This window comes from Podarcis raffonei, chromosome 7, assembly GCF_027172205.1.
Source record: "Podarcis raffonei isolate rPodRaf1 chromosome 7, rPodRaf1.pri, whole genome shotgun sequence".
In the NCBI taxonomy this organism is placed as follows: Eukaryota; Metazoa; Chordata; class Lepidosauria; order Squamata; family Lacertidae; genus Podarcis; species Podarcis raffonei.
In genome coordinates, this window is record NC_070608.1 from 85,513,513 (window position 1) to 85,539,412 (window position 25,900).

Consider the following 25,900-nt stretch of genomic DNA (forward strand, 5'->3'; position numbering starts at 1 on the left):
TGCTTGCTCTTGCACCTGGTCTACTCCACAAGCTGTCATTGCAACACAAAGAAAAATGTCATCAAGAAAATGTTAGGATGTCTCTGAAAGTTTGAAGGACAAAAACAGGGACTGGGGAGATACACTGAAGGCAGGACCTTCTTGGTGGTAGCACTGCTATTGTGGAACTCACTCTACAGCAGATCTGTCAAAGCCCCCTCCCTCGTGGTTTTTAAGTATGGTCTTCAAAAGACCTTTTGGCTGTCTTCTTTTTCTATTTTAAACAGCTGTTTTTACTGCAATTGTTTTCTATCCTGAATTTTTATTGCTTTGCATTGCATTTATAGTAGCTTAATATTCAAAGTCACCTTGTGAAGGCTTTTAGCTTTGAAGACCAGGGCAGAAGCACCTGAATAAATAAAACACATGCTACAATTACTCTGCAGTAAACACATTTGTCGGGGAATCCTGAACTTTATTCATCTGCATTCCTCTTAATGGCAACAATTTACATGGGGTGATTTCACCAGTATATCATTTTATTATTATTTATTAAATTTATATATCAAGTTTCAATTGGGAATCACAGGGCGGTTTACAGTGTAGAAACACAAAAATGTGTAACATAATAGCAAGCAAAGCAATAACCCTCATACGCATACACAAAATCACACAGTTTAAAAGGCCATAGTTTGTTTAATTACCTAAGGCCTGGGAGAAGAGGAATGTTTTTGCCTCGCGCTTAAAAGTTTTATTTATAGTATTTATTTATTTATTTAAATATTTATATACTGCTGTATCATAAAAAATATATCACAGCAGTTTACAACAGTATAAAAACATGAAACCAAACAATAGCTTCATAAGAAGTTAAAAAGAGAAGTTTAAAAGTAAAAGAAATTAAATAGACCATGGGGGGGTGCTCTTAACTGCCAGCATAGGACTGGAGGAACAGAAAAGTTTTCAGCAGACATGAACTGGCACAGAAGGTGCCCACTGAATCTATACTGGCAGGGCATTCCACAGAAATGGACCAAAGACTTGATTTCTCGTTGTCAAATGAGCCTCACCACTTCACCCAAGATGCTCCTACAGGTGATCTCCGTGGTCAACCTGGAATATAAAGGTTCAGGAGATCCCTAACATATTCTGGGCCCAAGTTGTCCAAGGCTTTGAAAATCAAAACAAGAACCCTGGACCTGGCTTGGCAACACATGGGCATCCCATGCAGCTTTTTTAACAATGGTGTCACACGTTCTTGACCAAAAGTCCCAACAGCATTCTGGCTGCAGCATTCCAAACCAGACCCAAGAGTAACCCTACACAGACATCATTACAGTAATCTAGCCTGGAGGCTACCAATGTATGAGCTACAGTGGTCAGACCATCCCTGTCCAGGAACGGCCATAGTTGGGTGAACCACAGGAAGCTGGTAAAAGATCTCCTAACCACAGAGGACACTTGGGCCTTTAGTGACAAAGATGTCTACAGGAGTACCCCCAAGCTATGCACTTGCTTCTTCAGAGGGAGTGCAACTTCATCCAAAACAGGTAACTTGCCAATTGTCCAAACATGGGAACCACCCACCCAAAGAGCCTGTCTTCCCAAGATTCAAGCACAGTTCATTGGTCCTCATCCAGTCCATCACTGCGTCCAGACACCGGCCCAAAGCTTCCACAGTGTCTCCTGATGTGGTTGTTACGGAGAAGTAGAGTTGCATGTCATCAGCATACTGGTGACACCTCCCTCCAAAACTCCTAAGGACTACACGCAACAGCTTCATACAGATATTAAATAGCTCTGGAAAGAAAACAGTACCCTACAGAACCCCACAGCACAAATGCCAGGGGGCCAAGGAACACTCACCAATGCACCTCTCTGGAAACCGCCTTGAAGACAGGGACAGAACTACTGTAAAAGAGTGCCTCAGATATTCATCTCACTAAGCCAATGCAGGAGGATACCATGGTTGATGGTATCAAAAGTCACTGAGAGATCAAGCAGAAGTAATAGGGTCGCACTCCCCTTGTCCCTCTCACGATAAAGGTCATCCAAGGCTGTTTCAGTTCCAAAACCAGGTTTGAACCCAGAATGCCAATAATAAATAATAATAACAATAATAATTTATTATTTATACCCTGCCCATCTGGCTGGGCTTCCCCAGCCACTCTGGGCAGCTTCCAACAAAATACTAAAATACAGTAATCCATCAAACATTAAAAGCTTCCCTAAACAGGGCTGCCTTCAGATGTCTTCTAAAAGTCTGGTAGTTGTTGTTCTCTTTGACATCTGGTGGGAGGGCGTTCCACAGGGTAGGTGCCACTACCGAGAAGGCCCTCGGCACTGGACCTCAGTGTCCAGGTAGAACGATTGGGGTGGAGATAATCAGTCTCTTCCAGGAATACCTGATGTTGCTCTGCAACTACCCTCTCCACCACCTTTGCCAAGAAAGGGGTGTTGGCGACTGGTCTATAGTTGTTACTCTGTTGGGTCTAGGGTGGGATAGCTGAGCAGCAGTCTCCAATTCAGCCACCTGACCCTGGGTAGCTTTAATAAACCAGATTGGAAAAGGATCTGATGAGCAGGTGATCAAGCACATCACTTAAAGTATTCTGTCCACATCTTCAGCCCACATCAACTGAAATGATCCCACAACACCAGACTCGACATTGCATTGGACATCTCAGCTGGTACTGTTACAATAGCAGCATCTAAATCACTGCAGAACCGAGCAACTTTATCATTGAAATGTTTAGCCATTCAGTTACAGCTAGTTACCGTGTGCTCCAGAGGTTCACCCCCCTAGTCAGGAGTAATCAACCTCTGGATCATACAGAACAGCTCCAGTGGGTGGCTCCTAGGAGATGCAATGAAGGCAGTGAAGTTGGATTTCTTCTGTCTAAGGAGGAGTGGAAGGAGTTTGCCCTCCAAACGCAAGCAAGGGGAGGAATCCACAGTACACATAGCCCATACCTGTTAATCTCCTTGACTGCTTCTTCGCAGGATCTCCACCACACCACCCACATGTTCTCCAATGACTGCTCCTTCGCCCAAACTTCACACACACCATACACAGTTCCATGTTTCAGACATTGTGATATATCACTAAAAAACAATGTTTGGGTGGTGATATATCGCAATGTTGAAAGCCAGCTATCGCCCAGCCCTCGTTCTCACCTGCAAGATATATCCAAAAATAAGCCAAATGATCTGTTTCCTTGTTATAAAACAAGTTTGGAAGGAGTACTCTGGAGTAGAAAATCAGCATAATTTCCCAACTCCTCACTTGATTTACATAATATATAAATCAAGCTGCCAGGATCTGGAGAACTAGAATATGACAAACCTAACTGTGAGCCATGCTGGTAGTGAGGCAGGATGTAAATGAATAAAATTAAAGAATCACAGTTCAGCAGCATTCCCACTCATACACCCTCAACAATTACCATAAAACCAACACACTTTTTTGTAATTTTATGTACACCGCTTAGAGATGCTAATGATTAAGTGGCATATAAATACTAAACAAACAAATAAACAAATGCAACAGATTGTCAGAACAGAATGAAAGCAGATAATATGAAAGGAATGAAAGAAGACAAAAGCAGGATAAGAGTTCCAGCCACACCTACTTTGCTTTCTCTACCTGACTGCAAAAAAGCAAGCGTCTCAACAGACACTGGGCCATAAAGCAGGTCTCAAAAGTCAATGTTCTGGCTGCATCCCAAAACAATTTCAAGTCAGGGTCTGCCTCCAGTATGTATTACAGGAAAACTCTTATGCTAACAACAGGTTGATCTCTCACACTCCTTCAAATAGATATTCTCTAACTAGGGAAATGACATTTCTTTAAAAAATCTTTTAAAACACAGTTTTCTAAAGAGAAAAAAGTATAAAATTTAACAAACCGCTAATAACTAATCAAAGCAAAAGGTAGAATCATAGAATCATAGAATCATAGAATCATAGAGTTGGAAGAGACCACAAGGGCCATCGAGTCCAACCCCCTGCCAAGCAGGAAACACCATCAGAGCACTCCTGACATATGGTTGTCAAGCCTCTGCTTAAAGACCTCCAAAGAAGGAGACTCCACCACACTCCTTGGCAGCAAATTCCACTGTCGAACAGCTCTTACTGTCAGGAAGTTCTTCCTAATGTTTAGGTGGAATCTTCTTTCTTGTAGTTTGGATCCATTGCTCCGTGTCCGCTTCTCTGGAGCAGCAGAAAACAACCTTTCTCCCTCCTCTATGTGACATCCTTTTATATATTTGAACATGGCTATCATATCACCCCTTAACCTCCTCTTCTCCAGGCTAAACATGCCCAGCTCCCTTAGCCGTTCCTCATAAGGCATCGTTTCCAGGCCTTTGACCATTTTGGTTGCCCTCCTCTGGACACGTTCCAGTTTGTCAATGTCCTTCTTGAACTGTGGTGCCCAGAACTGGACACAGTACTCCAGGTGAGGTCTGACCAGAGCAGAATACAGTGGCACTATTACTTCCCTTGATCTAGATGCTATACTCCTATTGATGCAGCCCAGAATTGCATTGGCTTTTTTAGCTGCCGCGTCACACTGTTGGCTCATGTCAAGTTTGTGGTCAACCAAGACTCCTAGATCCTTTTCACATGTAGTGCTCTCAAGCCAGGTAAACTAACTTTTACTCTGAGTAGATACATTGAAATTAATGGATCCAAATTAGTCATGGCCATTTCAGTGGATCTGCTCTCAGTAAAACTTAGTTGAATACCTTGATGTAGAAGCCAGCAGCAGTCAAAATTCTAATTTCTAAAGCACTACCTAAATAGGTGAGCAGCAATATGGCCAGCTTCTTGCAGGGCAATCCCTGCCTTGGTCCCACTACAAAAAAGGCCCTGGATGTTATCTGACTAACTCAGGGGTCTGCAACCTTCAAGACAAAAAGAGCCACTTGGACCCGTTTCCGAAGAAAAAAAAACTGGGAGCCACAAAACTCGTCATTATAAAAATAACTTTTTTGTCACTTTTTTATTATTTCTTTGTTTGACCCCTCAGAATTACTCCTCCTCATAGAAATAAACGTTAAATTAGCAAGTTACCTTTTTGTGTGTGTGTGTTCTTCACTCCCCTTCAAAACAGTGACCAGCGTACATGCCAGTACAGCGCCCGCCACAGTGGGGAGTGTCGGGGCGCACAATGCGCCTCCTCCCCTTGCTAGTATCTGCCCTGGAGCCGCGGCAAAGGTGTAAAAGAGCCACATGCGGCTCCGGAGCCGCAGGTTGCAGACCCCTGGACTAACTCATACACAGAGCAGACCCATAAAAATCAATGGACTTTTGATGTGTGTAATTTAACCCTGTTTATCTACAGTGGATCTACACAGTGTGTGACTGATGCTGCAATCTGAACCCCACTTACCTGGGAGAAAACCCCATTGAATTCAACAGGACTAGTTTTTGAGGAGCCTTGCTTAGGCTCCCACTGCTAGTCAGATACCCTTGTCTACAACGCCCACGCATATGTGGAAAAATGAAACAGGGCGTCAACGATGTCTGGTATATTCGTGTGGGTGCAGGAAACTTGTTGCTAATGTGTAGTACCCCCCCCCTCCCCAAGGCTGCACTTGTGTGAGCCCTTTGCTTTGGGCCCCCTGCTCTGGGGGTCATGCACAACGCTACCAACTCTGCACCTCACCCAACCTCCTCCAAGGGCCACAGGTGCAGGGCAAAGGCTGCCTGCACTTCAACATCAACTTCGCTGGACCTTTACCAAAGGTGTCACGAGCTTTGAAGACACTCGAACTCAGGACACAAGGGTGAAACGTGCTAAGAGGAAAGCACGCTTGGCAAACCCTCACCGTGATCAACTCCTGCCCGGAAACCAATGTCCCCAACTGTGGAAGGACATGTGGATCCAGAACTGCCCTCCACAGTCACTTACGGACTCATTGTTAAAACCGTGTTTATGGACGACCACGAGTGATCACCAAAGAAGAAGCACGCCTAGGAAAGCAGGCAAGTTGGCGGGTTGCGAAGAGCAGCTGCCTCTGTCTCCCATGCCATCTCACCCCGAGCACAATACAGTGGTACCTCAGGATGCGAACGGGATCCGTTCTGGAGCCCCGTGCGCATCCCGAACGGAACATAAGACGCGACGTGTGTCACGTTTCGCCGCTTCTGCGCATGAGGTCATTTTGACTGTCTGCACATGCGCGAGTGGTGAAACCCGGAAGTAACACGCTCCGTTACTTCCGGGTCACCGCGGAGCGAAACCCGAAAATACTTATCCTGAAACGTATTTAAACCACAGAGCCTAGGGCTTGCCGATCAGAAGGTTGGCGGTTCGAATCCCCGTGGCGGGGTGAGCTCCCATTGCTCGGTCCCTGCCAACCTAGCACTTCGAAAGCACATCAAAGTGCAAGTATATCAATAGGTACCGCTCCGGCGGGAAGGTAAACGGCGTTTCCGTGCGCTGCTCTGGTTTGCCAGAAGCGGCTTAGCCATGCTGGCCACATGACCTGGAAGCTGTACGCCGGCTCCCTCGGCCAATAAAGCGAGATGAGTGCCACAACCCCAGAGTCGGTTACGACTGGACCTAATGGTCAGGGGTCCCTTTACCTTTTACCTATATTATGGACTGGGGGGTCTGGAGCTCTGCAAGGGCAGGTTGGCAGGCGAGGGAGCCAAGAAGGAGCCAGTGGGGTTGCCTTGCAGCTTGCCGGTCGCCTGCTGGCCCCTCTTGCAGGCGATGCCCAGGGAAGACGGAGCCAGGTCCTTCTGGACCTACTCCCCGCATTTCTTCACCTTCCCTCTCTCGGCTTGACACGGACCCTACCCAGAAAGGACAACCAGCGCGGGCAGGCAGCGTTTCCTTCCCCGCTCTCCCCGGGGTGGCGGAGCTCCCAATCCCTCGCACCGGCCCGGGGGATGCAAGCGAGGAGCCGGCGCCCCCTCTGGCTGCCTCTCCCTCGGTTCCCTTCGCGGCAGCATCTCGGGCCTCGCCTCGGGAAGCCCCCCACCCCGCCGCCGGCCTCCCTCGAGGGCGCGCCCGCCAGGCCCCGGCGCGAGAGTCGGGGGAGCAAGGCGCCGGCCTCACCTCCGACGCGGTACATGTTGGCAGCCATAGCGGGGAAGGCCCGGCAGGCGCCGACGGTGATGCTGAAGCCTCCGCTGCTGCCGGTGCCGCCGCTGCCTCGGCTGCTTGCGCTGCCGTCGGCGCCGGATCCTCTGGAAAATGGAGACCGGGGAAGAGGGAGGAGACCAGTCGGGAGGAGGGGGAAGGGGCCTGGGAGGAGCCCGCCGACGCCGCCAGGCCCTCCCCGCCAGGCCGGCTCGGGAAGGCGCTTCGCTGCCAAGAGACCAGGAATGTCGCCCCGCGGGGCGCCTTCGGTTGCCCCCAGCCACCCTTCCCGGTCCTCATGCCGTGGGAAGGGCGTCTTCCCGGGGGGAAAGGGTTCGTGGCCGGCCCCTTGCCGCTCGAGGGTCTTCCCCGGCAAAAGGCCACTTTCGAAGGCCAAGCCTCCCCCTCTCTCAGTTACTTATGGGGTCCTGAGGTGGGCTGAGGCCCATGGAAACCCCATGCACGCTCCCGAGGGCCTAGGCAAATGTCCTTGGAACCAGGATGTGTTTTGGAAGATTGCTTGATGTTTCCAAGATGGCCTCGCCCAGGGGTTTTTTTCTTTAAAAAATGTTTAGGGTTATTCTCATTTTCCTACTCATATTGAAATATTGCCCCTCAATGAGGCCAAACTTAATAGATTAAGTTACAGATAGGTAGCCGTGTTGGTCTGCCATAGTCAAAACAAAAATTTTTTTTCCTTCCAGTAGCACCTTAAAGACCAACTAAGTTAGTTCTTGGTATGAGCTTTCATGTGCATGCATGTACATGTATCTGAAGAAGTGTGCATGCACACGAAAGCTCATACCAAGAACTAACTTAGTTGGTCTTTAAGGTGCTACTGGAAGGAAAAAAATTTTTTTGTTTTAATAGATTAACAAAATGTTTAGGGGTGTGCGTACCCCTGCGTCCCTCCAGGAAAAAAAGCACTTGCCTTACCTCTGTTTTCCAAAAACAGCCTGGATCGTGACACTTAGCTATTTGATTATTTAATTTCTATACTGCTTAATATGTTTACAACATCTCTAAGCGGTGTACAAAAAGCTTAAAAAACAGACGACTTGCATATTAAAAAATTACACCGTTGGGTATTAAAAGTGTTCCATTTGGTCTGCATTTAGGCATCGAGCCTTGTCTCTCAAGTTGTGCTTGATTCACAGGAAAGCAGTGGGGTGCAATACATAAATGTAAGGTGGTGAGTTTGGGCTGGGGTGGGGAAGGATTCCATTGGCAAAGGAGCCACTTTTCTGGGTGACTTTACGGGACCCTTAGTCTAAGAAAGGAGGATGCTTTGTGCTGGGGGGCAAATGGGTGGGTGGTAGTTAGGAGGCTGGTAGTTAGGAGGACAAAGGCCAGAGCTGAGGTGTGGATGAGCTGGGCTAAAAGCAGGAGGCAGGCAGAAGCCTGAGACGAAGAGCCATGCATGATTTCCGCTGCAATCCGAAGCTGTGCATATACAGTGGTACCTCTGGTTGCGAACAGGATCCGTTCCGGAGCCCCGTTCACATGAGCAGAACGCAACCCGCGTCTGCGTGTGTGCAGGTCACGATTTGCCACTTCTGCGCATGCACGAGTGGCGAAACCCGGAAGTAACCCGTTCCTTCTGGGTCACCGCGGGACGCAACCTGAAAAGATGTAACCTGAACCGAACGTAACGAGGTATGACTATGGGAGAAGCAAGACCATATGGGGAGTTAAAGCTGTGAGCCCTTCCAGCGTAGGCTCAGGATGTGCATATGTGTGTAAGTAAGCCACATATCCTAAAGGCACTACAGTCTCCACTGCCCTTCATTCCTAGGAAATTGAACATTGGGTGGGTGGGCACCTGGAACCCCTGGAATCTCACAGCTCAGAGATTGGGGTGGTGGGCAACAGTATGCTTTCCTGCAATGAAAAAACTACATCCCTTGTATGACCCTTTTCAAAGTAGTCCCCCTCAAACTATGCCATCTTATCTACAGGATCTAACAATTCTAAAGATGGAAGAGTTTTCTTGAGTGCACAACTGAAGGTGCTTCCTTCAGCAGTCAGGGAACCCCATTTCATAATCAAACATGTCCATGCAGAAATGGTGATACGGAAACACTGGCCCGTGTGCTGCTGCTGTTGAGAAAATAGAAAGGAAACTAATTGTTAAAGTGTCTAAAGCAAAGCAGAAGGCTTGATTTATAGTGGACAAGAAAGATTAAAACAGATAGAAACTCGAGTGGTTTCTAGCTGTAATGATATAAAGGAACATAGATGGGGAAAAAGGGTTTGAAAAATAAGGTAATGTTATTAGCTGTAATGCTTTAAATGAAGGATTTGCTGAACAAATAACCTTAACTGGGATACAAGGAGGAGAAGTATGAGGAGGTCTGAGAAATTTGTTATTTAAAAGTATGATTTATGAACTTTATGTCTTTTTTAATGTTTTTGTTTGTTCTGTTTTTGTTTGTTTGTTTAAAAAATTGGAAAATTTAATAAATATTCTTTAAAAAAAAATAAAACAGATAGAAACTCTTTCATCTTTAATCCTTTTGTTTTTGTTTCCTGCCACTAAAGAACAGGTGAAATCAAAAGTTAAGCAACCATCCTTAACCATGAGAAAGGAATTTGTCTGTTCTGAGAGAGCGCAACCGCACCTGTGATTTTAAGGGGGAAACATCAAGGTGGATTGAGTGGCTAATAATATCCAGAATATTAAAAGCATCCCATATGACAAATGTACTTTTGGATCAACCAGTGATGGTTGGTATAGTTAAACAGTTGATGGCTGAACAATTAAAAATGATCAGATCAATGTTTGATGAAGATGAAGAAAATGAGACAGAGGAATATGTTGGAAAAAAGAAATGAGGAATACCTAGAAGCTTCAGACCAAATTGATGAAATGTTGGCAGTTTTGGATCATGCAGCACCTAAACTGAAGGAAGCAGATAGTGATGCAGAAATGGAAACTATCTCCATATATTCTTTTCTATTAGTTGTGTGTGCGCGCTCCTTTAGTACTAACTAAAATATTTAAATTTTCACCCAAATATTGACATACAAGATCCAAATGTCATTGAGGCAGAAAGCGGGAGGGGTGTCATTGCAAAGCAAGAGACAGGATAGGTATGTGCTTTCCAATCCAATTTTATTAGTATGGCATTAGTACCATAAAATATTTCACAAAGTAGTGTACATTGCAGTTTATTCCAAAAAGGCTATGTACACTTACAGTATTGATTTAAAAACAAACTAACCGTATAATGAAAGAGATGGACTGTTAAAAATACATATAAATGGACAACATTCCTTCATTTTTCCTTGTCTGAAAGGTCACTCTGCACAAACACTATCCACAAACTGCTTGCTTACTGAAAGAAGCACTGAGCTAAGTTGCCAGATCTAAGGTCCCTCCATCATTAGACTCCACTTCCTATTCTTGCTCAAAGGACTGATAAGCTACTGCTTGAGTAGCAGTTTTGAGAAAAAGGGGTGATTTGAAAATAGGAACTAAATGGGTAACATGTTCATAATTTTATCCAGTAATCAGTGGGGCCAAACGGCTATGAAATGCAAGAGATATATCGAGAAATACAGCAGTTTGATGCATTTCCTGCCAAACCAGTTTTAATCTGAATTGAAAACAAGCTGAGGTGTGTACATTTACACACTGCCTTTCTTACAGGTGGGTGGTCTTACATGGCTAACGTCAACCTGTGTGCATGCACAGATGACAGCTTCATGAATGAAAATGGTGGGTGGGTTGCAGGGGTGGAGAAACCAGCTGGATGTAGCGTGAAAATACAATGGGCAACATGGAAGCACATCAAACTATGCTGATATCTAAACAACAAATGTGATTTGAAATTTACCGTGGGGGGGTGATCCCTCTGCGTTTTAAGCTGGTAATATCTACACAGCCTTTATTACAGTCAAATCTACCATCATTTGGGGGGGGATAAAGTTTTTATTATTATTTCATTTTACAATATATATATAAAACAGAAACAATTATAACAGACAAAAATTAAAAGATTAAAAATAAAGCAGGCACGTAGAATGCGTAGTCGAACATGAATTAAAATAACGAAGTCCAAGTAATGACTATCAACTTTATCAGATCATCAAGTCTAGTCCAGTTTTGCCAAGGTGGTTTTGAAAATGATGGTTTCACTGTATATGTCATAAAGGACTGGTAAATCATATAAAAAGTGTCTATAGTTTTTAGTCCTTGTTGTCAAATTATGCATGATTTTCTCCATTATAGCTATATTCCAGAGCGAATGGTACAAAGAGTCCCATATAAGATATTGGGCTGTTTTCCATCCAGTTGCTATTACTATTTGTGCTTCCAAGTTCATATATAAGACCAATTATTTTGACTATATTTACATTGGTATCATCAAAAATATTCAGTAACATTAATTTTAGGCAACAAGCAATAGTTTCTTTAGTAACATATCCACCATCAGTTGTAGATGTAAGGGGGGTTTCCCCACCCCCTGACTGTGTTTCAAATTGCATTTGCAAATTGTTGAACACATCAGTACAGATTGGTGCGCACCCAGGTTCCCAGTGGGCAGAGAGGATGTGTGGATATCTTCGTATGACTTACATTTTCAAATCTGATGGAAGCTGGTTTGGCGGGAAACACATCAAAACACAGTATTTCTCAATAAACTATAGCATAGATGCCAGTTGTGGCTAACGTGTGTTCATGGATTCACAAACCAGCAGTGGGAGCACACTGGTGGCGGAGTCAATGAGAGTACACACGGCTTCAGATGGAAGAACTCGAGGTGCAAGAGAGTAGCCCCGAAGACCTCCAACAGCATCTGTTTTTAAGAACAAAGTTCTTTTCCTTAAGAAAAGCAACCATTACCAGTTCTGATGTTTTCTGGTTACAAACTTTCCCGAGTGCCTCAAACCAAACATGGCAAGAGAGGCATCTATGATACAACGCTATTGCTACCAACACCTCAGTTTGCAACTGTTTGAGCAGTTAACTCAGGACAAAGTCACATTGTCTCATAGCATGGATATAGCATAAAGCAATCCAGGCCTAGTACTTTATTGTAAATGTGATAAAACACATTGCTGTTGGTGGCTTCTGAAGTGTGTGAGCAAGTCAAAATCCACCCAATAGGAGCACAAAATAGTTGCCACGAGGTGTGTGGAAGTCCTAGACCGGGGTAGGCAAACTAAGGCCCGGGGGCCAGATCCGGCCCAATCGCCTTCTCAATCCAGCCCGTGAATCAGCATGTTTTTCCATGAGTAGAATGTGCCCTTTTATTTAAAACACATCTCTGGGTTATTTGTGGGGCCTGCCTGGTGTTTTTACATGAGTAGAATGTGTGCTTTTATTTAAAAATGCACCTCTAGGTTATTTGTGGGGCATAGGAATTCGTTCATTTTTTTTTTTTCAAAATACAGTCCGGCCCCCCACATGGTCTGAGGGACAGTGGACCGGCCCCCTGTTGAAAAAGTTTGCTGACCCCTGTCCTAGACACACTGGAATTAGTCTCTATGTATAATGGATAGAAAATTTAATTACACCCATTTATAGCAAAGAATATTTCAACCACTGCTGGCCAGTCCAGAGCTTGGTGAAGTAGACACAGAATATGAAATGTGCTTTTATCATTGTGGTTGGACAAGCATGAAGGAGGACCGAAGGAGGAAACCAAGCAACTTCCTTTAAAGGGCTGCTTTGTCCAATCAGAAATGTGTGTGTGCTTGTGTTCATTTTCCCCAAGGCAATGCTGGAATCTATCTTAGAGCAAGCAGCAAGCTTAAATCACCTTGGATTGGACTTGCCTTCTAAGAAAAGTCAAGGGTTGCTCTCTCACAAAACTTTATGGAAAGGCCGTGCCACATTCCCAAAGTGCAGCACAAATTGAAGCAATCGTGTAAAGAACGAGTGGGGAACACTTTTTTCAGCTTGAGGGCTACCTTTCCTTAGGGGCAGCCTTCTGGGGGGCCACATATCGCAGTGAGTGGGGCCAGAGATGGAGAAAGCAACAGATGCAACTGTACAGCCGGCCAATTTCTACAGATGCCCCCCCCTCCACACACCTCTCCCACCCTGGCAGAGTTCGAGGACACATTCCAATGGGGCAAAAATATTCCAGGAGAGATAAGCGAGGGGTGCAGTCTGGGGAAAGGGGTTGGCCCAGGGAAAGGCCCAAGAACTAGACTGGACTGGAGGGCCATACGCAGTCCCCAAGCCTTAGGTTCCTCACCTTCCAAAAATAAGAACAAACAATAAGAGAAATAAAAAATAAATAAATTGAACATATGCCTGTAGCAGACATCTCAGGACACACACACATCAGCACACCATACAAGAGTGGCATTGCAGGGATCTTCAACAGAATTATTGTTTGTCCTGAATGGGGTAACTGTGCCCCTGAAGGACCAGGTGCGCAGCCTGGGAGTCATTTTGGACTCACAGCTGTCCATGGAGGCACAGGTCAAATCTGTGTCCAGGGCAGCTGTTTACCAGCTCCATCTGGTACGCAGGCTGAGACCCTACCTGCCTGCAGACTGTCTCCCCAGAGTGGTGCATGCTCTGGTTATCTCCCGCTTGGACTACTGCAATGCGCTCTACGTGGGGCTACCTTTGAAAGTGACTCGGAAACTACAACTAATCCAGAATGCGGCAGCTAGACTGGTGACTGGGGGCGGCCGCCGAGACCATATAACACTGGTCTTGAAAGACCTACATTGGCTCCCAGTACGTTTCCAAGCATAATTCAAAGTGTTGGTGCTGACCTTTAAAGCCCTAAACGGCCTCGGTCCAGTATACTTGAAGGAGCGTCTCCACCCCCATCATTCTGCCCGGACGCTGAGGTCCAGCGCTGAGGGCCTTCTGGCGGTTCCCTCATTGCGAGAAGCAAAGCTACAGGGAACCAGGCAAAGGGCCTTCTCGGTAGTGGCACCCGCCCTGTGGAACGCCCTCCCATCAGATGTCAAAGCGATAAACAACTACCTGACATTCAGAAGACATCTTAAGGCAGCCCTGTTCAGGGAAGTTTTTAACGTGTGATATTTTACTGTATTTTGGGTTTTTATGGAAGCCGCCCAGAGTGGCTGGGGAGGCCCAGCCAGATGGGCGGGGTATAAATAATAAATTATTATTATTATTATTATTATTATTATTATTATTATTATTATTATGAAAGTTATGCCAAATGAGCCCAAACCTGCAGCCTGGGGGCAAGGGAAGAGAGAACTGACAAGGCACCCAAACCTTCTGGAAGTTTTCAGATGGTTCATCTGCCTGGCTACTCATTATTGCTGGGCTCTACCAACAATTTTGTCTTTTGGCTCCTTTTCTGGGTGATTCAGGGCTATACAGAGTTGGGCCGATACTGAACAACTTGCAGACCCAACTTTGAACAGTAAGGAAATGGATCAAATGATAAAATGAAACTGTGGAGACTTTGTGGCCAAGGAAAATCTCACAGAAATCTTCCTATGATCTGGGTACTTGTCTGTAGTACAATAATTTTATCACCCCTCTGCCCAACACACAGAAACACACCAGTGTTTGGGGGAAGACCTTTCTTGCCAAGACTTAAAGGTAAAGGTAAAGGGACCCCTGACCGTTAGATCCAGTCGCGGACGACTCTCAGGTTGTGGTGCTCATCTCGCTTTATTGGCCAAGGGAGCCGGCGTACAGCTTCCGGGTCATGTGGCCAGCATGACTAAGCCGCTTCTGGCGAACCAGAGCAGCGCATGGAAACGCCGTTTACCTTCCTGCCAGAGCAGTACCTATTTATCTACTTGCACTTTGACGTGCTTTCGAACTGCTAGGTTGGCACGAGCAGGGACTGAGCAACGGGAGCTCACCCCGTTGTGGGGATTCGAACTGCCGACCTTCTGATCGGCAAGCCCTAGGCTCTGTGGTTTAACCCACAGCGCCACCCGCGTCCCTTTTTGCAAAGACTTAGGCCCCTGCAATAGTATCTTTCCCTGCCACCTGCCCAACACCACAGACAGAAGTATCTCATTGGGAGCTCAAAACTCATTTGCCACCAGAAGCAGGGAACAGTGGAAGGACATTTGGGGCACATTCTCCAAAGTGATCTATGCACTCTAGTTTAATGGTGTGCACAAAGAAAGTCTTGTAGGCGGTCCTAGAGGGAAGGGGGAATATGGCCAAAATTCTGCAAGAGGATAAGGAACTAGTGTGGAGTATCTGCAGGACTGTGCTATTCTGTAGGTGCAGACATTGCTATAGTGCTGAAATAAGTCCTATTCACCATGCTGAGCACCAGCTCTGTCTCCCGGGCACTCTCTTTTCTTCTCTTTCGTGACAACATAATGTTTGCAAACATTATCTCACATTAACGGGTCAACATTAGTAAGTGCAAATTGCTAGACACACCGAGCCCCAAACTGGTATTCTACATGCTGGTAATTGCATCGGAAGTTCCCAGACGGAAATTGGGCGGCTTTTAAATATTGCTGATATAGGCAGTACTACATTTCTAAATAACGTTCATAATTTATGTTTCGAAAAGTGCTCTACCACAAGCCAGATAGCCACGAGTTTGGGGGTGGGGGGAATCAGATTACATAATCACAGTTAGAAGGTCTGTCACTTGCATGAGCAGCAATTTGCAATCAATTGTGGCAGGCTGTCCATTCTGGGACAAAGAGAGAATGATTTTAACAATTTTGCTTCTATGTAAAATTTAGGGGTTAGCATTTATTTTAACACAAAAAAGTTGTCAAAATGGGCACCCTCATATTGGATTGGTTCAGAAGAGATACAAGTGATTTCCCCAGAAATAAAAAGTAACTTGGATGATTTTATCAGCCAATCTGATACCCATTATTTAGCTTCCAAGTTGCCCCAATTCTTCCTTTCCACCCATTCAGTCCAGCATTCCTCTGAAATTTCTCCTGCTTTCAATGAAACTGGACCTTCTGATGCTACTGGGGGAGGGGGGTGTTGCTGGTAAGAGAAAGTGAGGAAAATCTGACACACACACCCTCACACCTTCTCTTTCTTTTCCCTTGGGAAAAATGAAATTGCCTAGGTCTATCAGGGATTTTAATTCTGGTACTCATAATGATCATGGTGACAAGCAGTGGTGATGAGGAGGCGTAGATCAGAGGTCCTAGATGGAGAAGTTGTGTTGAATGCAGGGAGTAATTTGGGCGAAGGGAGGCTGGATGAGTGCTAAGGAAGGGCACCCTGGAAGTTACTCTCCAGCTGAATTTGGAAAATTTCACAAGCATGCTCCCACTCTCCATCTAATCGGGTTCTACGTTAATAAGCAAGTTACTCTTGGGTTTAAAAAATAATTATTAAGGGCTCTTGCAAGTATCTTAGATGGCTGGCTAGACTTAATATTGAATTGCTGAGGTTTTAAGTACTATCCTTCCCTTGCAGACAACAGAAGAACAAACAGAAGCGTATCTGAGCTGTTATCCAAGCACGTAAGTAAGAGAGCACAAACAGCTGGTACTCATGTGTTGTGGCTTGCAGAACTGTCCCATAATTCCTGCTCTGTTAGGATTTGGAATGCCCAAATATGCAGATGGGAAAATGCTTGACATGGGAAGACCACTGTGCTGCTAGCTGGAAGAACTTCACGTCGTTCCACTCCACTCCATCAATAAGCACTGCAGCAGGAGATAAACAAAGAAAGGTGATTAGGACAGAGGTGCTTGGGGACCTGGTTTCAACTTACACCCCAGCAATTTCTCCTTGCCATAAAAATAAATGCATCAAAATTCATCCAGATACATTGCAAAAACCCTTCCCTAAAAAGGTAAAGGACTCCTGACAGTTAAGACTCTGGGGTTGCGGCGCTCATCTCGCTTTACTGGTCGAGGGAGCCTATGTTTGTCTGCAGACAGTTTTTCCGGGTCATGTGGCCAGCATGACTAAGCCACTTCTGATGAAACCAGAGCAGCGCACAGAAACACTGTTTACCTTCCCGCCGGAATGGTACCTATTTATCTACTTTCACTTTGACGTGATTTCGAACTGCTAGGTTGGCAGGAGCAGGGACCGAGCAACGGGAGCTCGCTTTCAGGCTGAGGGAGCTGGCATTTGTCCACAGACAGCTTTCCAGGTCATGTGGCCAGCATGACTAAACCGCTTCTGGTGCAACGGGTCACGAGTGCCAGAGCACACGGAAATGCCGTTTACCTTCCCGCCACAGTGGTCCCTATTTATCTACTTGCACTGGCATGCTTTTGAACTGCTAAGTTGGCAGGAGCAGGGACCGAGCAACGGGAGCTCACCCTATCGTGGGGATTCAAACCGCCAACCTTCCGATCAACAAGCCCAAGAGGCTCAGTGGTTTAGACCACAGCACCACCTGGGGCCACGGCCATAAAAAGGTTGGGAAACACTAATACAGACTGTGTGAAAACAATCACAGGCACAAGGAGGAAAGAGGCAAGTGATGACCCCTTCTCTTCAAATGGGGGTGTTCTGGATTTGGTCGGAGAATCTGGGCCTAAAGCTGAACTTCATTCTAGCTTGCTCTGCAAAGGAACTAAACCCGTAAACACAAGAGATAAAGAATGAACTAAGGAGGATGTCCAAAAGCAGACTGGCAGTCGTAGCACTGGATAACGTGCACTTACCCTGCAACATAGTCTGCTGATGCTTCGCTGTGCAAATCAACCGGCTGATCCCCTCTATGCACTGACTCTTAGAATCAAAGTCTTTGTCTTTCACTTTCTTAGGCAGAAACATCACTAGAGGAAATGAAGCAGATATGTAAACACAGCAGCACCATCTTTCGGTGTCCTCTGTCCTGAGTGAACATCTTAAGTTCCAGAAGGCTGGGAATTAACGGGAACTTTTACAGTACAAAGGAATCCCTGCTTACATGGGGGCTCCATTCCTGGCCGCCGCATGCACCAGCAGGACATGCCCAAGTCCAGTCCACCCTGCCCCCTTTCGGCATCAAAAATGGCACACGCACCAGCAGTCGTGTGCATGCTCATTGCACGCCAAGTGGAGAGGTGCCTGGACAGATCTGGTTTCTGCTAGGGCATCTCAAACTTTCTACCGGCAGGGCCCACTTGAGATGGCTGAAAATTGCTGAAGCCCACCAGTCACATAATGGTGCTACAGGGGCAAAGCCAGTCACAAAATGGTGGCAGAGTTTGGTATAATTATTGACATTTTCTATTGATATCTACGCTGGCTCTGGAGATATTGTGACCTCCCCAGCCCACATTTGAGACAAAATCCACTGATCCAGAAGCTCTAAGCCAGGCATAGGCAAACTCAGCCCTCCAGATGTTTTGGGACTACAACTCCCATGATCCCTAGCTAGCAGGACCAGTGGTCAGGGAGGATGGGAATTGTAGTCCCAAAACATCTGGAGGGCCGAGTTTGGCTATGCCTGCTCTAAGCAGAGGGTTTTTCTTTTATATTTTTCCTTCCCACCTACCCTTGTGCCTCTCAAAGTATGTTTACCCATCACCTGCATCTTCTCCTGTTCTCCTTTCACATTCAACTTGTACTTCCCCCTATCACCCACCTGTCAAATTTGGCCCACAGGGTGTGGCCAGAAAAAAAGATGTGGTCCCTGGATTTGAAAGGGTTTTCCACTCCTGTCCTAAAGGTTCGAGCTCTTAAAGCATGATGTCTACAGCACTGAAGTGTGGCACAAAGCTCCTTCCTCCAGGTAAGGCTGGTGTGCCAGTTGGCCACAATTACCCAAGCACCTGTAATGTCTTGTTTATACTATTTTTAAAGGAGGGAATGACAGTACAAATTCACTGTAGCTCTATTTCCACTCTTAACCACAGGGGAAAAGCTCAAGGTGAATTCCTATGCTCATTGGACGGTAGATACAAATGCTAACATGCCACTCCAACATGAGAAAATGAAGTTTACACTATTATCAGTTTCCACATGTGAAGTAACTGGTCCTAGCTTGAGCTAGATTTAGAGCAGCCAGAACAGCCTCGCAAGACAGAAAGGCACGCTAAAATTAATTGGAAACTCTAGTGCAAGTAAATGTATCTCACACACTAACAAAGTCGGTGAGTTCGACCTCCAGGAATATTTCACTACTGAAAAATGCTAGTGTTAAGCAATAGAACATATGTCGCAATAGCCAAGAAGCATCCCTTTTCTGCACCTTTTTTGTTCTTTTCCTTTGTGACAACCGTCATTGACATCGTTGGAGTGGAAATGGCATCCCCACTCGTAGGCAGCCGGCTGACCTGGAGAGACCGAAAAGTGCATTTCAGAGTGTTTTTGGCAGAAGAGGGGTCCTTTTTTTCGGAGTCTCTCCTCTTCTCCGTAGGATGAGTTGCAATCCAGTAATCCACCTGAAGACCCATCAGTTCCATACCAAGGCCACAGCTGAAATACGTTAGGAAAATACTATCATTTGTAAGCTGTGACAGTCCCTGAGAGCCCAGGTGAGAAATACGGATACCAATTGAAAAGCATTCTTGGAACAGTGCTTAGTATTTGACACTGTGATCTACCTTTCAAGTGTCTTGGTTGCACGGCTGCAGTCAAAAGACTTCTCACGTAACTATAAAGAACTCAGGCACACATATTTGAAAATAGATAATGTAACTTGAGACCCAAATGACAACTCAATATTAGAGCCTCCTCAAGAATCTTGTGCCAGGTGTGTCTTTGGCCTGAGGCACCTTGGAATCAGAGTTTGAGGCCTCTTCAGAACTGAGTGTGACTTGCAGGTACACATCTGTCTTCAAAAACAGTGTAAGAAGCAACATATAGCATATTGTTCAGTTGGACCACTTCCTATCTAATATGTAGACCATCTTAAATAGAACTTAACAGGACAGATCTATTTATGTAATTTCAACTTTGTTTAAAAACAGATTCCAACTAAATGCTTTGGGGGGGGGATTTAATTTTCAGAAAGGTGTTGAATAGGCTGAGATGAAACAGAATATGAGCAAATCACGAGGATAAACTGGCAATTCAAGGTCCTCATATAAAGGGGTTTTACTTCTTCTTCCGTATTTCGTAATAGAAGAGAGAGAAAAGGGGAGAAGGTGTTTTACCTGGAGGAAGCCAAGGTGCCTGTGACCGATGGGGAGGAGGGTGGGGTGGGAGAAGATTCCTTCACAGCAGGAGACACAGAAGGTGGGGTTGAGGAAAGGACACTTGAACTGCAGGGTGCAGCATCATCCGAGTCACCTTTAAAAACAGGATTCAAATGGTTAGTCTGCAGACAACAAAGACCACTTTAAGCATCATATGGGAAACAATGACCTTTACAGGATAGATGGAAAGAAGGCAGGTGAGATGCGACGGACATATCAGCAGAACAAGAGATGCAGAGAAACAAAGCTTCGGCCCCTCCAAAGACAAAAGTTAGAATAAAAGTAGCATGGAAAACCTCTGTGCCTGGCAGACCTAAGGGAAGGATCCGGCCACGGTAAGTAGGTGCAATTAGTAGCCCGGCTTACTTTCCTAGAGGCAAAACTGAGGACTGCATCAGTTATGGTTACAGTCATTGCAGATCAATCACCTGGAACTATTACAAGGAGGAACATGAGTTTAATTTTTAAAAATGGGGAATAAAATACAAGTGGAATAACGACGAGGAAGGTTCTAAAGCAAAATGGAGGGGGAAATATAGATAAAAGTTACTGAGATACTAATTTCCTTTGTCTTCGTAGAGGAACGGAATTGTAATATTGGAAGGATAATTTAGCCCCTGCAAAACAGGAATCTTTTTGCCCAATGTGAGGCTTGGACCCACAACCATGAGATTAAGATTCTGAGGTGCTACCAGCTGAGTAACAGATATTGTTGTTGTTTCGTCATATAGTTGTGTCCGACTCTTCGTGACCCCATGGACCAGAGCATGCCAGGCACTCCTGTCTTCCACTGCCTCCCGCAGTGTGGTCAGACTCATGTTTGTAGCTTCGAGAACACTGTCCAACCATCTCATCCTCTGTCGTCCCCTTCTCCTTGTGCCCTCCATCTTTCCCAACATCAGGGTCTTTTCTAGGGAGTCTTCTCTTCTCATGAGGTGGCCAAAGTATTGAAGCCTCTGCTTCAGGATCTGTCCTTCCAGTGAGCACTCAGGGCTAATTTCCTTAAGAATGGATGCGTTTGATCTTCTTGCAGTCCATGGGACTCTCAAGAGTCTCCTCCAGCACCATAATTCAAAAGCATCCATTCTTCGGCGATCAGCCTTCTTTATGGTCCAGCTCTCACTTCCATACATCACTACCGGGAAAACCATGGCTTTAAGATATTACAAAGGAGCAAATAAAATGACACATCGCAGAAAGGTGGAAGCCAGCACTGCCCCGTCCCTCAGCCAGAGAAGGACGAGCAGGAGAGGACCCTTCTGCCTCAGAAAGAGCAGCTGGCTTCAGCCACCAGTTACCCTGCAGCCCACCCCTCAAGGAGAGCCCATCCTCCTTTCTCTGGGCCAGGGAAGATGAAGCTGCTGCGGTGCTCACTTTTTTCTCCTCTCTCCTTTTGCTATCATGCCTGTTATAAAATAAGCTTGTGAGAATGAGCTATCTTAATATTAGCTAAGCACTTAGAAAATGTTAGGCACTTATTAAGTAATTAGTATATAATATTATACTTTATTATTATGAGTGATGATAGTCGTAGTAGTAATACTGTAATATTGACAATGGCAGAAGAATTCAGAGGATCTAGATCAGGCTGGGAGAAGTAGAAAAATGGAGTAGCAATTTATTTAAAAATGTAAATTTTGTAATTTTCCACAATCCTTTTATGAATATCTTTTCAATATTCGATTGAAGTTGAAGTACACATATTACAACACACCGAGAGAGGGGGAAAGAAAACTAATGTGAATAAGAAAGCTTATAATGAAAATGAAGTTATACCCTCCCAAATTACTCACAAGTCAGGTTAGTGTATTTTTCCAAAGGAATGAGATAAATGGTAAGAAATCCCTGATTTAGCTTTGCTGATGTAGGGGCTCCTCCAGAGCTTTGATCCCAATTTGCTCACACAAAGCTGACATGGAGGTTAAATTATATTGTCTTTATTGAGCATTCCTTCTGATTGGTTTTCAGGGTGGTTCTGTGGCAGTGAGCATTCAGCCTCCATTCATTTTGATTTCCTTGAGGATGTTTGTGAGGGATTAGTGGAAGAGTGAGCTTGAGTCTTTTGGAGAAGAGATGCTTGCTTGCCTGAGCTGTTTGGAGGCTTTGCTTTTGTGTATGTTTTGCTGTGTGCTCTGCATCAGCACAGGGTCTGAGGGGGACGGCTACTGCTGAGAGGAAGTTAGTCAGGGGTCTACGGAGAGCCATGTGGATAAAAAAATGATACTGCCAGACAACAGCATCAACCTGTAGCAAAGGACTATCCCAGAGTCGGTCACGACTGGACCTAATGGTGAGGGGTCACCTATTTTAATAATAATAATAATAATAATAATAATAATAATAATAATAATAATAATAATAATTTATTGTTTATATCCCACCCATCTGGCTGGGCTTACCCAGCCACTCTGGGTGGCTTCCAACAAAATATTAAAATACCATAATACATCAAACTTTAAAAGCTTCCCTGAACAGGTGTCTTCTAAAAGTCTGGTAGTTGTTGTTCTCTTTGACATCTGGTGGGAGGGCGTTCCACAGGGAGGGCGCCACTACCGAGAAGGCCCTCTGCCTGGTTCCCTGTAACTTGGCTTCTTGCAGTAAGGGAACCGCCAGAAGGCCCTCGGCGCTGGATCGCAGTGTCCGGGCTGAACGATGGGGGTGGAGACGCTCCTTCAGGTATACAGGACCGAGGCCGTTTAGGGCTTTAAAGGTCAGCACCAACACTTTGAATTGTGCTCGGAAGCTGAAAGACCTTGTGAGCATGCAATGGAGTGAGGTCAGTGGACTAGGGAGACTACGCTAGTCCCCTAAATGTTCAAGGTAAATTAGAGTATTAAAGCATTAAAGCCTGGTGCCTCCTTCCCAAAGCCCGGGAAGCTTTTGCCCGGCTTAGGGAGGGAGATGTGATGCTCTGATGGGGACCAAGGATCCTCTTGCCAAGGCAGTAGAACTCCCGCATCTGCACACCTTCCAGCTTGTCAAGATCCTTCTTCAACTGTGCTGCTCAGAACTGGTCGCAGAACAGAGCCAAGACTATTGCTTCCCTTGATTTGGACAATATACTTCTGTTGGGGCACTATTATAAAATACAATTGAAAAACAGACATCTGGCATCGTGTTATGTATTGAGTTGAATAGGATACAAAATGCAGCAGTCTGATTGGTCCGCAGGAGCCACCCAATCCAGCTCCAGGTGGAAGTGAATCCACAACCTGATTGGCCTACAGGAGAATCCTGGAATTAGCCAATCACGTGCAGCCCATTGTGTAAACAATGCATATAAAACAGATATTGTGGGGGAACTTCCATTCCTCCTCACCGCTATGAGCTGAATAAAGAGCATGAAATCCACTCTCGACTCCAAGTATATTTCAGATCGCTTGGACTATAGTCAGATTACCGGCCTCCAACGTCCATGCCATGCTTTAGTGAGAAATTACAACATCGTTAAAAGTTTTTATTACCTGAAGTTGCAGAGGACTGTTCAACTATTCCAACTTTTACCACCTGGAGGAAGAAAAACATTTTACATAGAATTATTAGCTCTGCAATGGCAGTTTAATCAGTTCCCTGTACCCATTGAAAAGCAGCTGACTTTGTTGCTGAGGGGAACTCAAAAGAGAAGTGTTTTGGGGGTGGGAAATGTGCCCCCACTGACTTGCTAATCAGGCTAAAGTTAACTGTTTTGTGGGAGGTGGGATACTACCGGTTTGTTTTTGTTTTATTCTGTATTTTGTGTTTTCATTTTGAATTTCAGTGTTGCAATCTTCAGGTGAAGGGCAGTATACGAATTCAATAAATAAAAAAGTAAAATAAATTTGGTTACCAGTGCTGAGGTCAGAGCATAGTACAGTAAATGGGAAGGATCAGACCTGAAGTATCCAAGGAAATATTGCAATTGCTCTTAATGGGACGCAAGGTTCAATGTGTGCATGTGCATGTAGAACTGGATCAGAGTTTCAGAGTGAGGGCAAAAGAGCTTTGGTTGCATAATATACCAAATACAGTGGTACCTCGGGTTAAGTACTTAATTCGTTCCAGAGGTCCATACTTAACCTGAAACTGTTCTTTACCTGAAGCACCACTTTAGCTAATGGGGCCTCCTGCTGCTGCCGCACCGCCGGAGCACAATTTCTGTTCTCATCCTGAAGCAAAGTTCTTAACCTGAAGGACTATTTCTGGGTTAGGGGAGTCTGTAACCTGAAGCGGATGTAACCTGAAGCGTATGTAACCCAAGGTACCACTGTATGATTGACTATGTAGCTCCACAACATCAGGATATCAACTAACATGATCTATGATTGAGAAGGAAAACGTCATCTTCGGATTTGTTAAAAATTGTGCTGCTGCCACAGATTGTGGACGTAAAAAATGTGGCATAAAAAAATGTGGAAAAATGAAAGACTGGGATTTGGGGGTGTTTGTTCTAATCTCTGAAAGCACACTTTTCACCATGAAAATATTTGGGGATGAAAATTTGTCAGAGTTCTTAATGGAAAAAAATACTACTCACTCCAACAAAAGGGATGAACTTCTGAGCAGATTCTTCATCTGGGCTAAAAAGATCAGAGAATCATGATCATTTCAAAAGCCAGAAGCTGGAAATTTTCTTATTGTTACTATCAAGCATGCAGTGGTTGCAAAAAAACATGCAAGCATAGACTTCTCTATACGCCCAGAATAATTCTTCTGCTGCAAACCCATGCAGAATGAAATTTAGCCGGCACACGGACATGTGCACACAAGCATGCGCAGACACACCCTACACTCATAAAAACAGCACACTTGTCCTTACTTTGACACTTGCGTAGTTAGAGCAACATGATTTAACATAAAGAGAGAATTTATTCAAATAATATATAAAAGAGGTGACTAACAGTATATGCAGATTATGTTGAATTGCAAATATTATGCATTTCGCGATGTAAAACTAGGTACCATTTACTTATTTTATTGTATTTTACTTATTATATTCATATACTGCCCTTTATCACAAGATCTCAGGGCAGTTTACAGAGTAAAATAAAATATAAAAACACAAGTTTTGAAAGAAAAACAAGAGAAGAAAGAACCCCACCCCAAACCTTCCCACAGACACATTTTAAAGGCTGTAGAATATTAATCAGCCCAAGTCCTGGATGAAGAGGAACATTTTCCCCAGGTACCTAAAATATAAATAATGAAGGTGCCCAGCGAGCCTTCCTGGGGAAAGCATTCATTCCACAAGTGGGGAGCCACTACAGAAAAGGCCCTGTCTCGTGTTGCCACCTTCCAGACATCATGTGGAGGAGGCACACAAAGAAGGGCCTCGGAGAATGAACATAAGAGTCTGGAAAGGTTTATATGAGGAGAGGCAATCCTTCAGGTAACCTAATAACACAAAATTCCCATCCAGTCCATGTGTCCAGATCATGTATCTCCACTTAAGGCAGCTTTTAAAAATTGCAGCAAGTGCACAGCATATTTATCTAAAGCTTACACTCCCATTCATCACTTTTTTTTATAATGGATAGCTTTTACTGCCAGGTTGTGAAAGAACTGCCAGAGTTTGCTCCAGTCAGGGGCAAACCAACACATGCTCAAAATGGCTTCTTTCACTGCAACCAAAGGTTTGTTCCAAATGAAGCGTTTTTGAGAAGCAGGGGGTATATTGTCAAACCAAGCCAGTGAGAAAGCCTTTCACTTGGGATCAACAACATATTATGACAAAAAGGAAGGAAGTGAAGTGTGAAATGTAAGTTTTGAACATTTGGAGACGGTGTGCTTCTGAATGCCAGTTGC

General features: G+C 44.9%; 2 protein-coding genes across 10 annotated transcripts in view; both read right to left on the reverse strand.

The window, feature by feature from the left end:
* Positions 1-7,282, reverse strand: part of MTA1 (metastasis associated 1) — a 65,623-nt gene extending 58,341 nt beyond the window's left edge. For all 4 annotated transcript variants that reach the window (XR_008331636.1, XM_053397279.1, XM_053397283.1 and 1 more), the window contains exon 1: positions 7,052-7,282. Coding sequence is in view for 3 of the 4 variants with exons in the window: in XM_053397279.1 (XP_053253254.1) it covers positions 7,052-7,079 (28 nt within the window). In the remaining variant the exon portion in view is untranslated. The remainder of the gene's footprint in view (positions 1-7,051) is intronic.
* Positions 7,283-16,355: 9,073 nt separating this feature from the next.
* The window catches only part of PACS2 (phosphofurin acidic cluster sorting protein 2), a 46,262-nt gene continuing 36,717 nt past the window's right edge, over positions 16,356-25,900 (reverse strand). For all 6 annotated transcript variants that reach the window (XM_053397278.1, XM_053397274.1, XM_053397276.1 and 3 more), the window contains 6 exons: positions 24,633-24,675; positions 23,584-23,626; positions 20,078-20,213; positions 19,171-19,397; positions 17,657-17,770; positions 16,356-16,681 (listed from right to left, as the gene is read on the reverse strand). In XM_053397278.1, the coding sequence (XP_053253253.1) occupies positions 16,569-16,681; positions 17,657-17,770; positions 19,171-19,397; positions 20,078-20,213; positions 23,584-23,626; positions 24,633-24,675 (676 nt within the window). In that variant the 3' untranslated portion in view covers positions 16,356-16,568. The remainder of the gene's footprint in view (positions 16,682-17,656; positions 17,771-19,170; positions 19,398-20,077; positions 20,214-23,583; positions 23,627-24,632; positions 24,676-25,900) is intronic.